The sequence below is a fragment of the Akebia trifoliata genome, chromosome 5 (assembly GCF_017979445.1).
Source record: "Akebia trifoliata isolate Shusen 1 chromosome 5, ASM1797944v1, whole genome shotgun sequence".
NCBI lineage: Eukaryota > Viridiplantae > Streptophyta > Magnoliopsida > Ranunculales > Lardizabalaceae > Akebia > Akebia trifoliata.
Genome location: NC_141379.1, coordinates 17,114,275 through 17,126,464, shown reverse-complemented (window position 1 = coordinate 17,126,464; position 12,190 = coordinate 17,114,275). Strand labels below are relative to the sequence as shown.

At 42.2% G+C, this 12,190-nt stretch overlaps 3 protein-coding genes across 9 annotated transcripts; all 3 read left to right on the top strand.

Moving 5' to 3' along the window:
- The first annotated feature begins 205 nt into the window (after window positions 1–205).
- On the top strand, window positions 206–5,201 carry LOC147401574 (myosin-17-like). Of its 7 annotated transcripts, XR_015178556.1 has the most exons (8): window positions 2,162–2,184; window positions 2,788–2,829; window positions 2,880–2,945; window positions 3,072–3,132; window positions 3,344–3,521; window positions 4,001–4,120; window positions 4,237–4,363; window positions 4,983–5,195. XR_015178556.1 is itself a non-coding variant. In XM_086442901.1 (7 exons), exons 3-7 carry the CDS (start codon window positions 2,807–2,809, stop codon window positions 3,894–3,896), a joined length of 603 nt encoding a protein of 200 aa, XP_086299027.1. In that variant the 5' UTR covers window positions 208–630; window positions 1,602–1,786; window positions 2,788–2,806; the 3' UTR covers window positions 3,897–3,994. The 7 variants fall into 7 exon arrangements, 3 of the variants coding, with proteins under 3 accessions (XP_086299027.1, XP_086299029.1, XP_086299026.1); XM_086442901.1 differs by lacking the exons at window positions 2,162–2,184; window positions 4,001–4,120; window positions 4,237–4,363; window positions 4,983–5,195 and adding exons at window positions 208–630; window positions 1,602–1,786; window positions 3,622–3,994; XR_015178557.1 differs by lacking the exon at window positions 2,162–2,184 and adding exons at window positions 210–630; window positions 1,602–1,786 and having other exon boundaries at window positions 2,788–2,945; window positions 4,001–4,363; window positions 4,983–5,177.
- A 1,636-nt stretch (window positions 5,202–6,837) lies between these two features.
- On the top strand, window positions 6,838–8,025 carry LOC147401573 (uncharacterized). Its single transcript, XM_086444409.1, has one exon. The coding sequence runs from the start codon at window positions 6,838–6,840 to the stop codon at window positions 8,023–8,025; it is 1,188 nt and encodes a 395-aa protein (XP_086300535.1).
- Window positions 8,026–9,679: 1,654 nt separating this feature from the next.
- LOC147401572 (uncharacterized) lies at window positions 9,680–10,174 on the top strand. The gene has a single exon (XM_086444407.1). The coding sequence runs from the start codon at window positions 9,680–9,682 to the stop codon at window positions 10,172–10,174; it is 495 nt and encodes a 164-aa protein (XP_086300533.1).
- Window positions 10,175–12,190: the final 2,016 nt, after the last annotated feature.

The window sequence follows — 12,190 nt, the reverse complement described above, 5'->3', positions numbered from 1 at the left end:
CCTAAAACCATTCATCCTCACTAAACAACTAACCATACACTACAAGAAAATGTCTATTTTGGAACAAAAGGGTAAAACGGACTTTGGCCGTTTGTAATAAAAAACGGGTTAAAACCGTTTTTTATATTGGAAACCGTTTCTAAATCCTAATCCAGGCGTTTTAACCCGAACTAAATTGTAGAAGGTCATTCTCTCATTCTTACAGAAATGAAAGACAGAAAGGGGTCGAGAGAAGGGGAAAGAGAAAGGAAAAATCTACGAAAATCAGTCGTTTCCTGACAAACTTAGGATTGGCGAAGATTTATCAATTTTAGAGAGAAAATCCATTTCGTTCCTCAATGTCGATCGATTCTTTGTCTAAGATCTACACAACCTAAGGCTAGGATTGTCGAAATCCCTTCGTCTCCCATGTAAGATATTGCTTTATTTCAATTTTCTCTTCGATCTATCATTTTTTATGATTTTGGAACCCTATTACACGATTCTTAGTTAGATTTGATTTGATTTGCTAATTTTTGGCTGAGATCGTTGCGTTTGGAGTCAATCAGTTGAGTTTCGCTAATATTACTACATCAATTTGTGGATCTGAGGTAGAAATCTGTCGTTTTTGACTGAGAATCCTTGCATTTGGTACGTCTTCTATCCCTAGATTTGAGTTTGAGTGATTTTGGATTTCTTAGATGGAATTTTAGTAAATGTAGTAAGTTTAGTTAGGCTCTCCATCGTCTTTTCCAATTCAATCCTGTTTAGGACACTAGATTTAAGTTATAGTTTTTGGGTTGTTCGAGGCATTCCAAGTATCCGAGAAAATGCCACATAGAGCCCCCCACCTTTGTTTTTGTAAAATTTTGTAGACTATAGCATTTGAGAATAGTTGGTCCACCCTCCTCTCTGTTATAGTAAAAGGAAAACTGGAAGGGAATTGTGTGCTTTGCATGCAAATCACTGTATGTTAGAACATTGAAATCATCCCTAATAAGGTAAAGCGTGATACAAATATGAAAAGGGGCCACACAAGCTTCGCTTGAGCCCATCCAAACTTTTGTTAAGGAAACGTGAAGCATAGAAAGGTAGGTTGTTTATATATTCGTTAAGGAAGGAAAGTAACAATGTAAAAAGGCAAAATTAAAATTTTGGGTTGGAAAGTACACACCAATTTTGGATGTGTAATTCTTGATAAGAGGCAGCATAGAAAAGTAGTTTAGTATTAAAACAAGGTTGATATTAAATTGTTTATTTATATTGTGTCCAATGCACATCAATTGGTGGTGTATATTGAAAAATAAAATTAAGTGTAAAAGGGTTGGGTGTGTCTCATGTACATAAGTCCTTATGTGTTGAAACCACAAGAGCTTGGCAGGAACATTAAAAGAAGGTAAAATTAATGTACATATGTTCTTAGTTATATTTGCCATCATTGCTGTTAGTTATGTACTTAAAAAGGTGCTACGTGACCTCCAATTTTTCTGGAACAGCTACCCAATAACTTTCACTGAAGTAATATGCGTTGACTCTGGGATTTTCTCTTGTTCTCACTGTATTTAATGATACTGCTTATGTTTCAGTGTGTTCCTTATTTACATTGTACGTCTTTGTTGCAGGGGTTAGAGGATCCAACAAGGAGCAATACAAGCTTTTCTTAAGTTGTTCATTCATTATTACCTCTGTGACCCCTCCCCCCGAGCTGCCAATGGAATTTTCAATAGCTGTTAAAACATCTTTGATTGCATTAGCATGGTGTGGGATATTCTGCACTGAGCCATTCCGAATTCCCTTTGCTGGAAAGGTCAGTGTATCTACTTCAATAATTATAGTTGGTCATTGTCTTGTTCTAATGCTTCCTTCCTACTTCGTTCTTTGTAGTTGTGATGCTAATGCCTACAACAACATAGACTATTGGAATTGGGATTTTTTATTTATTTTACTAATACTATAATTTAGTCACCAGGGGAATATTTTAGAGCGTAGTAGATTGAATTTTTGAGTACATGTTTGTTCTTCTACTTTGGCACATGTTCTGTTATTGAATGAATGGTTAACTATCCATTTATGGGATTAACGCAAGGACACAGTTTGTGTGTGCGAGCGGGCCCTAGTCTGTTTCAGCTTATATTATAACTTTCTTTATTTCAAGTTGACATTTGTTGTTTTGACAAGACAGGAACTCTTACGTCGGATGACATGGTACGTTGCAAGATTATGTCTTTGTGCTCATGAAGTAGTTACTACTCCTTGATGTCATGAATTTTAGACTGGCGTTTTTTTCAAGAGTTCCAAAGAGTTGTTGGGCTAACTGACAATGTGAATTTAGTATTAGATATGACAAAAGTGCTCCTTCGCACAGTAGAAGTTCTTGCTGCTTGTCATGCATTGGTGTTTGTGGACAACAAGCTAGTATGCTAGTGTCTTGTTTCCTTGAGATGAACTAGGTTTAGAAATTTGGTTCAATGTGACTCGCCTTACTGAGTTAGAAGCAAGTTTGCCAATTCACTAGTAGTTTTTTCTTCTAACAGAAGAAAAGCAGAAAACGATAGGTTTACCTCTTGCAAAACATTATAACTAGTGTTCGTCATAGTAGGTGATGTGATGCCACTGCCATGTTACATCTTACACATGACACTGACCAAATATTCTACTCGCTCGGGTCTTTAAAATTTAAACCTGATGCTGGATGATACTTTCTTGCATGATTGCACCTCTACTTTATTTCTATGGAACTACAAACTACATAAGCTTCCATCAAATATTTCTAATTTTATCCTTATACATCATTTTGTTTGGTTGTAGGTTGGTGATCCTCTTGAAAATGTTTTGCCATTCATATCATACCTGTAGGGTGTTCTTGGGGCAATTTGGATCAACTTTACTGGATATCCTACAAGACAAACATTTTCTGAATTTCTTCACCACTTTGGCATCCTTGCACCAGAAGTTTTGGAAGGAAAGTAAGTCATTTTTATTCCATCTATGTGTTACGAGGGATGCTTTTCTAAACACTATTTGATTCCTACCATTTGAGTTCATTTATATATCAAATGGTGTTTCATGTGGATTTCTTTGTTAATGTGCAGATATGATGAAAAGGTTGCATGTCAAGTGATTTTGGACAAAAATGGATTGAAAGGTTATCAGGTAGTCTCAACATTCCCGCAAACTTTTAAGTTTGTTAATGCCACTAAAGGTGTTTCACTGGATATTTTGAATGATTCTTGATGATTTATAAATGTTTTTACCCTATTAGAATTATTAATCCTTGTGTTCTAAGCCCAACTATTGTCTGTGACATATCTTGCCACTAGGAACTTATTATTTCACATGGTACCCTTCATGTTTTGCTTAACAGATCAGCAAAACAAAGGTATTCTTGCGAGCTGATCAGATGGAAGAGTTGGATGCGCGAAGATCAGGGGTAGTGGGCAACGCAGCTAAAGCCATTCAAAGACAAATTTGTACAAAAATTGCTCACAAGGAGTTCATCTCATTACGTAGGGCTGCAATTTATTTGCAGTCCCAATGGAGAGGTACCTTACATGGTTAAATCATGCATGTGTTAGGAACTTATTATTTGATAGTATCCTTCATGTTTTTTTCTGAATAATGAATGTCTCACTCATTTTGAAGGTAAAATTGCCTTCAAACAGCAATTTAGACAGAAAACAGCAGCTGTGACAATTCAGAAGAATTGGCGTCAATATATTGCCAGGAAATCTTACCTTAAAGTGCCATCATCTGTAATCACATTGCAGACACCCACAAGAGCAATGGTTGCACGCAACAAATTCAGACTTAGAGAGAAAACTAAATTTCCAATCATCAACCAAGTGGTGTTCTCTCTTAATGTCACAAAGATCTTTTTAATCTTTTATGTGGATTTTCTATTTATTTGTAGGATCTAAATTCACTTATAATTGCAAGATAAATTCACTCCAATTCTCATGATTTTTTAGATTTAGAAGCTCAGATATTGAGTTATTAATCCATACATGTTATTGGCTTTCAGGCTCATTGGCGTTGTCAGAGAGATTATTTATATTATAAGAATCTTCTGAAGGCGACAATCTTTGCTCGGTGTGGTTGGAGACAAAAGGTTGCTAGGAAAGGGCTCAGAAAGATCAGAATGGTTGGATACTTGAATATAATTCCTTAATGTGGTGTTCGTCAAAGTTTTTATGCATCACGTGATAATATATTTAAGGAATATGTACTTGTGGCAATCATTCATGTGAATGTTTTCAGGCTGCAACAGAAACTAGAGTGCTTAAAGAAGCGAAGGAAAAATAGCTAAACTGCTGAAGAATCACCACCAGTCATTCAAGATACAGAGAAGATCGATTCATTAACTGCTGAGGTTGAGAGCCTAAGGGTAGATTCACTAAACTTGAATGATTGATTGCCTAATATTATATGCTCGTATTACCTATAAGAGATTTCTATTTTAGAGAATTCTCGAGATGCACGGAAAATAATGACAAAGATAGAAGACATACTACTATATAGAGTCATTGAGAAGTAGAAAGATGTAGCTATAGTTGCATGGAGGGTAGTGTTTGCTTTCAAGCTAATACTAAATATACAATTATGTCCAACAGATGAATGTTTATGCGTGACTGAAAATGGGTCTTGCAAATAGAAATAATCTGAATTCACGTTAGCTAGTTATGATAATATTATAGAAGGATAACGTTATTATATCATTGTAATGCTTATTCCCGCATTTTTTGCATTAAATCTTTGTGGTGTACATGTAGCTGGATTTCCTTGGAACATGGGAATCCTCCTGTAGAACTAGCAGACAAGCTAGCCATGCAAATATGTGCAAGGATTCACCATAATTTGCTATAAATGGAAACCATTATTACTTCATTGTTTATTTTTCAGGAAACTTGAGATTTAGCTTATGAAATGAATAGAAAGTTTATTATAAGCACCACTACTCAACTTTGTACTAGGCAAATGTAACTTAACCCTTACGATTTGTACAGGCTTTGCTGTTATCAGAAAGAAAGACAGTAGAAGAGACTAAGCAAGGTTTTGTTGATGCTCTAGCCAAAATTGGGCAGCTAACCGAAAAGCTTGACGATGCAGAGCGAAAAGTTAGTCAACTTCAAAATTCTATGTGGAGGTTTGTCATACGATAAATGCAAGAAACAGAACATTTAAATATTTAAAACCATGATCTTGAGCAACGGTAAAGCTGTTATTTATCAGCCAATTCTCCACACACACACACACACACACGCACAAAATGTATTGAGAATGTGATATGGTTGTTTTTGACACACCAGGTGTTCATGCTACAGAGAGCGTCGAAGGAGCCCACAGGTCACGCAGTAGTAATTATGACTGAGGTCTTGGTGAATGCTGAGTGTAATGGTATCATTAATGTAGTTCAAAAGAATTTACTTCTCCATAGTTTTGTGCCCTATTTTTTTGACTAATAACAGCTATTTTGGTCACGGCAGAAATGAAAATTAATTTGACCGCGGGTGATAGGTGTGTAGAAAAAAAAATTAAAAATTAAAAATTATTTTTTAAAAAAAACTTTAGATATCGGTTTGTAACCAATGTCTAAAGTCTCAGACTTAAACATCAGATTTTAAATCGATGTCTAAGGTTTTCTTTTTTTATTATTATATGAACGCAGATTTGGAACGGTTTTAAGCGGTTCTACAATCTGAGTTTTGGAACGGTTTTTAACCATTCCAAAACTTGAGATCTAGATCGGATTCTAGCCGTTTAAATTCATTAACGACGCCTCGATTAAAGACGGTCCATCAACCGTTTCATACTGGCTTAGGAACGGTTATAAACCGTTCCTAATTGCCATATTTGTCGTAGTGATAGTTTGCCCCATTATAGGAAAATCCTGGCTCTGCCCCTGGGTGATGTGGGGGAAATTCTTGAACATGGGACACGTGGCTCAAGCAAAGCCCGGAAGTAATAATTTTAAGCTCGGATAGACTGTTACATTGGCCTAGTTGACTAAATTCTTCGGATGCACAGATGTCCAGCTCAGACCTGAGCCACCGACCAGTCGGGTAGTCTGGACAGTGACAGTATAGGTCGGTAAGACGGATCTAACAGATGTGTCATTATTGACAGCTCTAACAACCCACATCATGTCAGGTCAGCTCTGATTATCCCAGAAGTGGCAGGGCAGTTGTAACAACCCCTGCAGCTGACGTGTCAGGGAGTGGGCTAACTGCCCTTAATAAACCAACTGCCTTGGGTCATTTCAAAGGATGGCACCGAAAACGATCAAGTTCAATGCTTATAAAAGGAAGAGGACTAGGGTAAAAAAGGTTGGAATCCTTCTTCTCTCTAAACTAAATTACACTGATCAACTTGTCTAACTTGATCGTCGGAGTGGGCTGATTTGCAGGTCCGCCCGAGTTAGGAGAGAGAAAAAGTGTAGAGCGAATTCTTGCATCTACAATTTGGCGCCGTCTGTGGGAAACTTACAAGGAGAAAAATGACCAAAATGGGAAAAGCTAGAGACAAGGCACGCGGAGAGCCATCAAATCCCTTACCAGCAGATTCACCTCCAAACGCGCAAGACCCTATGCTCGCAATGTACAACTTACTCACAGAGATGAGGGAGGAGATGCGCAGGGGTTTGGAGAGACAGAATGATGAGATTACAAATATAAGAAGGGAGAACGAGGAACTCAGGCAAAGGCTGGACAAGCGCGCGGAAATCGAAGAAGGCCCAGGTGCGGAGCAGAGCAGGGATCAAAGGTCGGAGTTAACACTCTGTTTAATCTTAGACAGGAGGTCGGGGAGAGTATCTGGTCATTTGCAACTCGTTTCCGAACGAAGGCGTTGGATGTAGAAGGCATGGACGAAGCAACCGCCTGTGCGGCGTACAACGCTGCAGTCATCCCGGGAACACGGTTACACGAGTCATTGATCAAATCTGACCCAATTCGTCTGAAAGATTTATACTCAAAGGTGGAGAAGTACATCCTCGTGGAGGAATCCGTGAAGGGCAGGAGACGAAGTGCTCAGACAGTGGCCAATAGCGAGGGAGGGATTGAGGCACCAAAAGCACTAACTCTTCTCAGAGGGGAAGATAGCAGGAAAAGACGGAGAGAGCCGAATGAGCAGTCAAGGTGGAAGAGAGGCCGGGTGTATACACCGCTCAATGAAAAACTATCTGTGATACTGAGGCACATAAAGAGCGAACCTGATTTCATTCAGCCACCCCGGGGGTATAAGGGGAAACCCGGAAAACCATACTGCGAGTACCATAAGGCCAAGGACCACCCCACCGAGGACTGTTATAGGTTACGCCATATCATCCAGGATATGGTTGAAGTAGGGAAGCTCAAAAGGTATGTCTCGTCAGAAAGAGAGAAAAGAAGAGAAACCCCCGAGAGAGATGAACGGAAGCCCAGACCAAGGTGGCCGGCCAAGGGAGGGCGTCGAGAGCCGGAAGAACGCAGGATAGTTCATACCATCACAGGGGTGTTGGGGGCTGAAGTGCCATCTAAGCAGGTGATTCGGGAGAGAGTAAAAAGGATCCGACATATGGTTGGAGTCAACCATGTAGCATCGGAGGTACAGGTAGCAGAAACGATGAGCAACAGAGCGGATTCTCGGGCGATTGTTTTTACTGAGGATGACCTGAGGGGAACGGCAAAGCCCCATCAGGACGCACTGGTGATCGCACTCCTAGTTGGAAACGTCGAGCTCCGTAGGATACTGGTGGACTCGAGAAGTGCAGTGGATATTCTTTTCTTAAGCACAGCAAAGAGGATGGGCATTTCAGATAGTTTGGAACCGACCCCGACCCTTGTTTATGGGTTCAATAGGGCCCCACGCAGTTCGGTGGGAGAAATCACACTCCTGATCACAGTAGGGTCAGCCTATAACGCGATCCTCGGACGGAGGTGGATACACGAGATGAGGGCAGTCCCTTCAACCTATCATCAGGTTATTCGATTCCCAAGCAAGGAAGGAGTGATGGAAATCAGGGGTGACCAGGAGATGGCGCAGCGGTGCTTTCACTTGACCTTGAAATAAAGACAGGTCGTCGAGACCATTCCTCGAAAGAAGAGAAAGGAGCCACCAATCGAAGGAGAGGCATCGTAGCAATTATAGAAGGAGCCACAGCAGGAGCGGCGGGCAATAGTTGAGGAAGTTGAAGCCGTGGACCTCGGTGATAATGGAGGTCAGCTGGTTAGTATTGGCACCACAATGTTGCGGGAGGAGAAAGCAGCATTGCTCCAGCTTCTGAGGGCAAACAAGGACATGTTCGCATGGTCGTTGGGGGATATGCCCGGAATTGACCCCTTGGTGGCATGCCATAGACTAAATATTGATGAAAACTTCCGACCCGTTCGACAGAAGCCGAGGAGGCTGTCTCCCCATCTAAGGCAGGGGGTAAATGAGGAAATTGAAAAACTATTGAAGGCCGAATTCATCAGGGAAGTAGATTACCCAGAATGGATAGCCAATATAGTGGCAGTGCCAAAGAAGGACGGGAGGGTGAGGGTGTGCATCGACTTCACAAATCTCAATAAGGCGTGCCCAAAGGACAGTTTCCCTCTGCCGAGGATAGACAGACTTGTAGATGCTACGGTCGGGGCATGAAAGAATGTCGTTCATGGACGGATACTCGGGGTATAACCAAATCCCCTTAGCAGCTGAGGATCAGGAAAGAACATCATTCATTACCGAGCAAGGGCTGTTCTGCTTTAAGGTCATGCCATTTGGCTTAAGAAACGCCGGGGCCACTTACCAGAGGCTCGTGACAAGGATGTTCGAAGGGTTAATCGGGAAGACAGTGGAGGTGTACATCGACGACTTATTAGTAAAAAGTCGGAAGGTAGATGATCACTTGGTAGATCTGAAGCAGACCTTCGACCGATTGAGAAGTTTCTAAATGAAACTGAATCCGAAGAAGTGAGTATTTACAGTTTCGTCAAGGAAATTTCTCGGGCACATCATTACTAGAAGGGGCATTGAGGCCAACCCAGATCAGATTCGGGCTTTGATAGAGATGCCGAGCTCGAACAGTCAGAAACAGGTGCAGAAACTAGCAGGAAGGATAGCAGCATTGAATAGGTTTATTTCCAGAGTATCCGACAGATGCCGTCCACTATTCAAGTTGCTGTAAAAAGAAAAGAACTTCGCCTGGAGCGCGGAATGGGAAATGGCGTTTAGCGACCTGAAGAAGTATTTAGGGCAGTCGTCGATCCTTAGTTCTCCGGAGGAAGGGGAAGAGTTAGGAATTTATTTGGCCACAAGCTCATCATCTGTAAGCTCGGTATTATTCAAAGTCGACTTTGGACGGGAGTACCCTATCTACTACGTCAGCAAAATACTGGGTCCATCAGAGGCGAGGTACACGAAGACAGAGAAAGAGGGATTGTCGCTCGTCTACTCAGCACATAAGCTCAGGCCTTATTTCCTCTCACATCGTATCCGAGTGGTGACAGACAGCCCATTGAAAGAAATGATGCACAGGTCAGAAAAATCCCGGTGGATGGCGAGATGGGCGGTAATTCTCGGCGAATACGACTTACAGTTTGAGTCGCGAACGACACTAAAAGAGCAAGTGTTGGTAGACTTCCTCACTGATTTCCCGGTCGAAGATCCAAACTAAGAAGAGTTGGAGGACGAGGACGAAGGGGCAGAAGAAGCGGAACTGTGGGACAAGCATGCAGGTTGGAGGATGTTCGTCAATGGTTCGTCAAATTATTCCGGCTCGGGGGTCGGAATAGTACTTGTAAATCTGAGCAATGACAGATTGGAGAAGATAATAAAGCTCGGATATAGGGCATCAAATAACGAGGCTGAGTACGAGACAGTTATCAATGGGCTGAGAATGGCAAGCGAATTGAAGGTCGGTCGAATAAAGTTATGTACTGATTCCCAACTCATAGCAAACCAGTGCAATGAAAAATTCGAAGCAAAGGACGAGCGCATGTTGAAATACCTGTTCTCAGTAAAATGGGAAATTGAAAAATTCGACGAAGTAGAGATATGTCAAATACCGAGGGATGAAAACAGGCACGCAGATTCATTGGCCTACATCGCCTCAATGCTAGGGGAAACGGAAAGACGGGCTTTACCGGTAGAATACTTGCCTAAAGTAAGCATAGATCACGGTGAAAAAAAATACGCACAAGTGGAACGAACCTTGGGATGGATAGAAGAGTACACGTAGTACCTACACTCGAAGGTGCTGCCAGCGGACAAGGTGGAAGCAAGAAAAATGCTATGGCAGGCCGGCAAGTACACACTCATTGATGGAGAACTCTATAGAATGTCGTTCGGAGGACCACTCCTGAAATATCTTAGTAAAGCGGAGTCCGAGCTCATAATGGGAGAAATCCATGAGGGGATCTGTGGCAACCACTCGGGGGGGCGATCGCTTGCCAATAAGGTGATCAACCAGGGCTACTTTTGGCCCAGGATGCAGGAAGATTGCAAGAAATACGTAAGGACCTGTGATAGATGCCAAAAGCATGCCCCCATGCATCTATAGCCAGCCAGCGAGCTCCACCCTCTAAAGTCACCCTGGCCGTTCTTTATATGGGGAATGGACATTGTTGGACCTTTGCCTCGGGAAAAAGGGGGTAAACTCTTCATCCTTGTAGCTACGGATTATTTTACTAAGTGGGTCGAAGCTGTTCCTCTCACTCGGATTAGGGAAGAAGAAGTTATCAAATTCACTTGAGAACACATCATAACTAGGTTCGGAATCCCTTATGCGTTGATCTCCGACAATGGAACACAATTTAAGGGTAACCGTGTGCAATCGTACTTCAAAGAGTATGGGATCCGATCACTCCAGTCGTCACCGAGGTATCCGCAAGGTAACGGGCAGGCGGAAGCATCCAACAAGACAATCCTCGGAAACTTAAAAAATAAATTGGCGGAGCATAAAGGAAGATGGGTGGACGAGTTACACAGTGTCCTATGGGCTTACTGGACTACAACAAGAAGGGCAACAGGTTTCACTCCGTTCGCGCTAGCCTATGGGACCGAAGCCGTCATCCCGACCGAAGTACAGGTTCTACTACTAGATCACAAGTGGCCGAAACAGAACTGAACGATGAAATGGTGGCTCGAAATTTGGATTGGTTGGATGAGACGCGAGAGAGGGTCATAGAAAGATTGGTGCGATACCAACAAGTGTTGAAAAGGTCTTATGATCGGAAAGTCAGGCATAGGGAATTCCAAGTCGGCGACATGGTGCTTCGAAAGGTATTCTCCAACACCAAGGAAGTTAACAGTGGAAAACTCGGCTCTAACTGGGAAGGACCCTACGTCGTAAGTAAAGTTGGGGAATCAGGCGCATATTACTTGAAAACATCAACGAGTGATGAAATTCAGTCACCATGGAATGTATTCAACTTGAAGAAATACTATCAATAAACAGTTATCTTTGCATCTATGCCTAACTGTTCGAGCAAAGCCTCGGCCCCTCTACATGAGCAGAACCCAACTGAGGAGTTGGTTCGAAGTTAAACCCTTGGTCCCTCCACGGGGACCAAGCCCAACTAAGGAGTTGGTTTAAGCGAAAGCCTTGGCCCCTCTACAGGAGCCGAGCCCAACTGAGGAATTGGTTTGAAGTTAACGCCTTGGTCCCTCCACGGGGACCAAGCCCAACTAAGGAGTTGGTTTAAGGGAAAGCCTCGGCCCCTCTACAGGAGCTGAGCCCAACTGAGGAATTGGTTCGAAGTTAACGCCTTGGTCCCTCCACGGGGACCAAGTCCAACTGAGGAGTTGGTTTAAGGGAAAGCCTCGGCCCCTCAACAGGAGCCGAGCCCAACTAAGGAGTTTGTACGTAGTTAAAGCCTTGGCCCCTCCACGGGAGCCAAGCCCAACTGAGGAGTTGTCCTAAGGTAAAGCCTCGGCTCCTCAATAGGAGCCTAGCCCAATTGACAAGTTAAATGGTTAACCAAATAAAATAAAGGAAAAGAAAGAAAGCAAAAGGCACGAAAATTGCAAAAAAAATACTTTCATTAATACATAAAGAGATTTACATGGATAATTATAAGCAGTATATTACAACTACTGTATTACAAAGCAAACAAAAAAAGCGAGGGGGGTGAATTTTAGGCGTCGGCCCTAACTTCGGTCTCAGCATCATCGGGAGTTCGTTCCTCAACGGTGCAGTAGGAACTTCAGGGATAGGCTCCAGAATAGCTTCAGGGATGGCCTCTAGCTTTTTCGT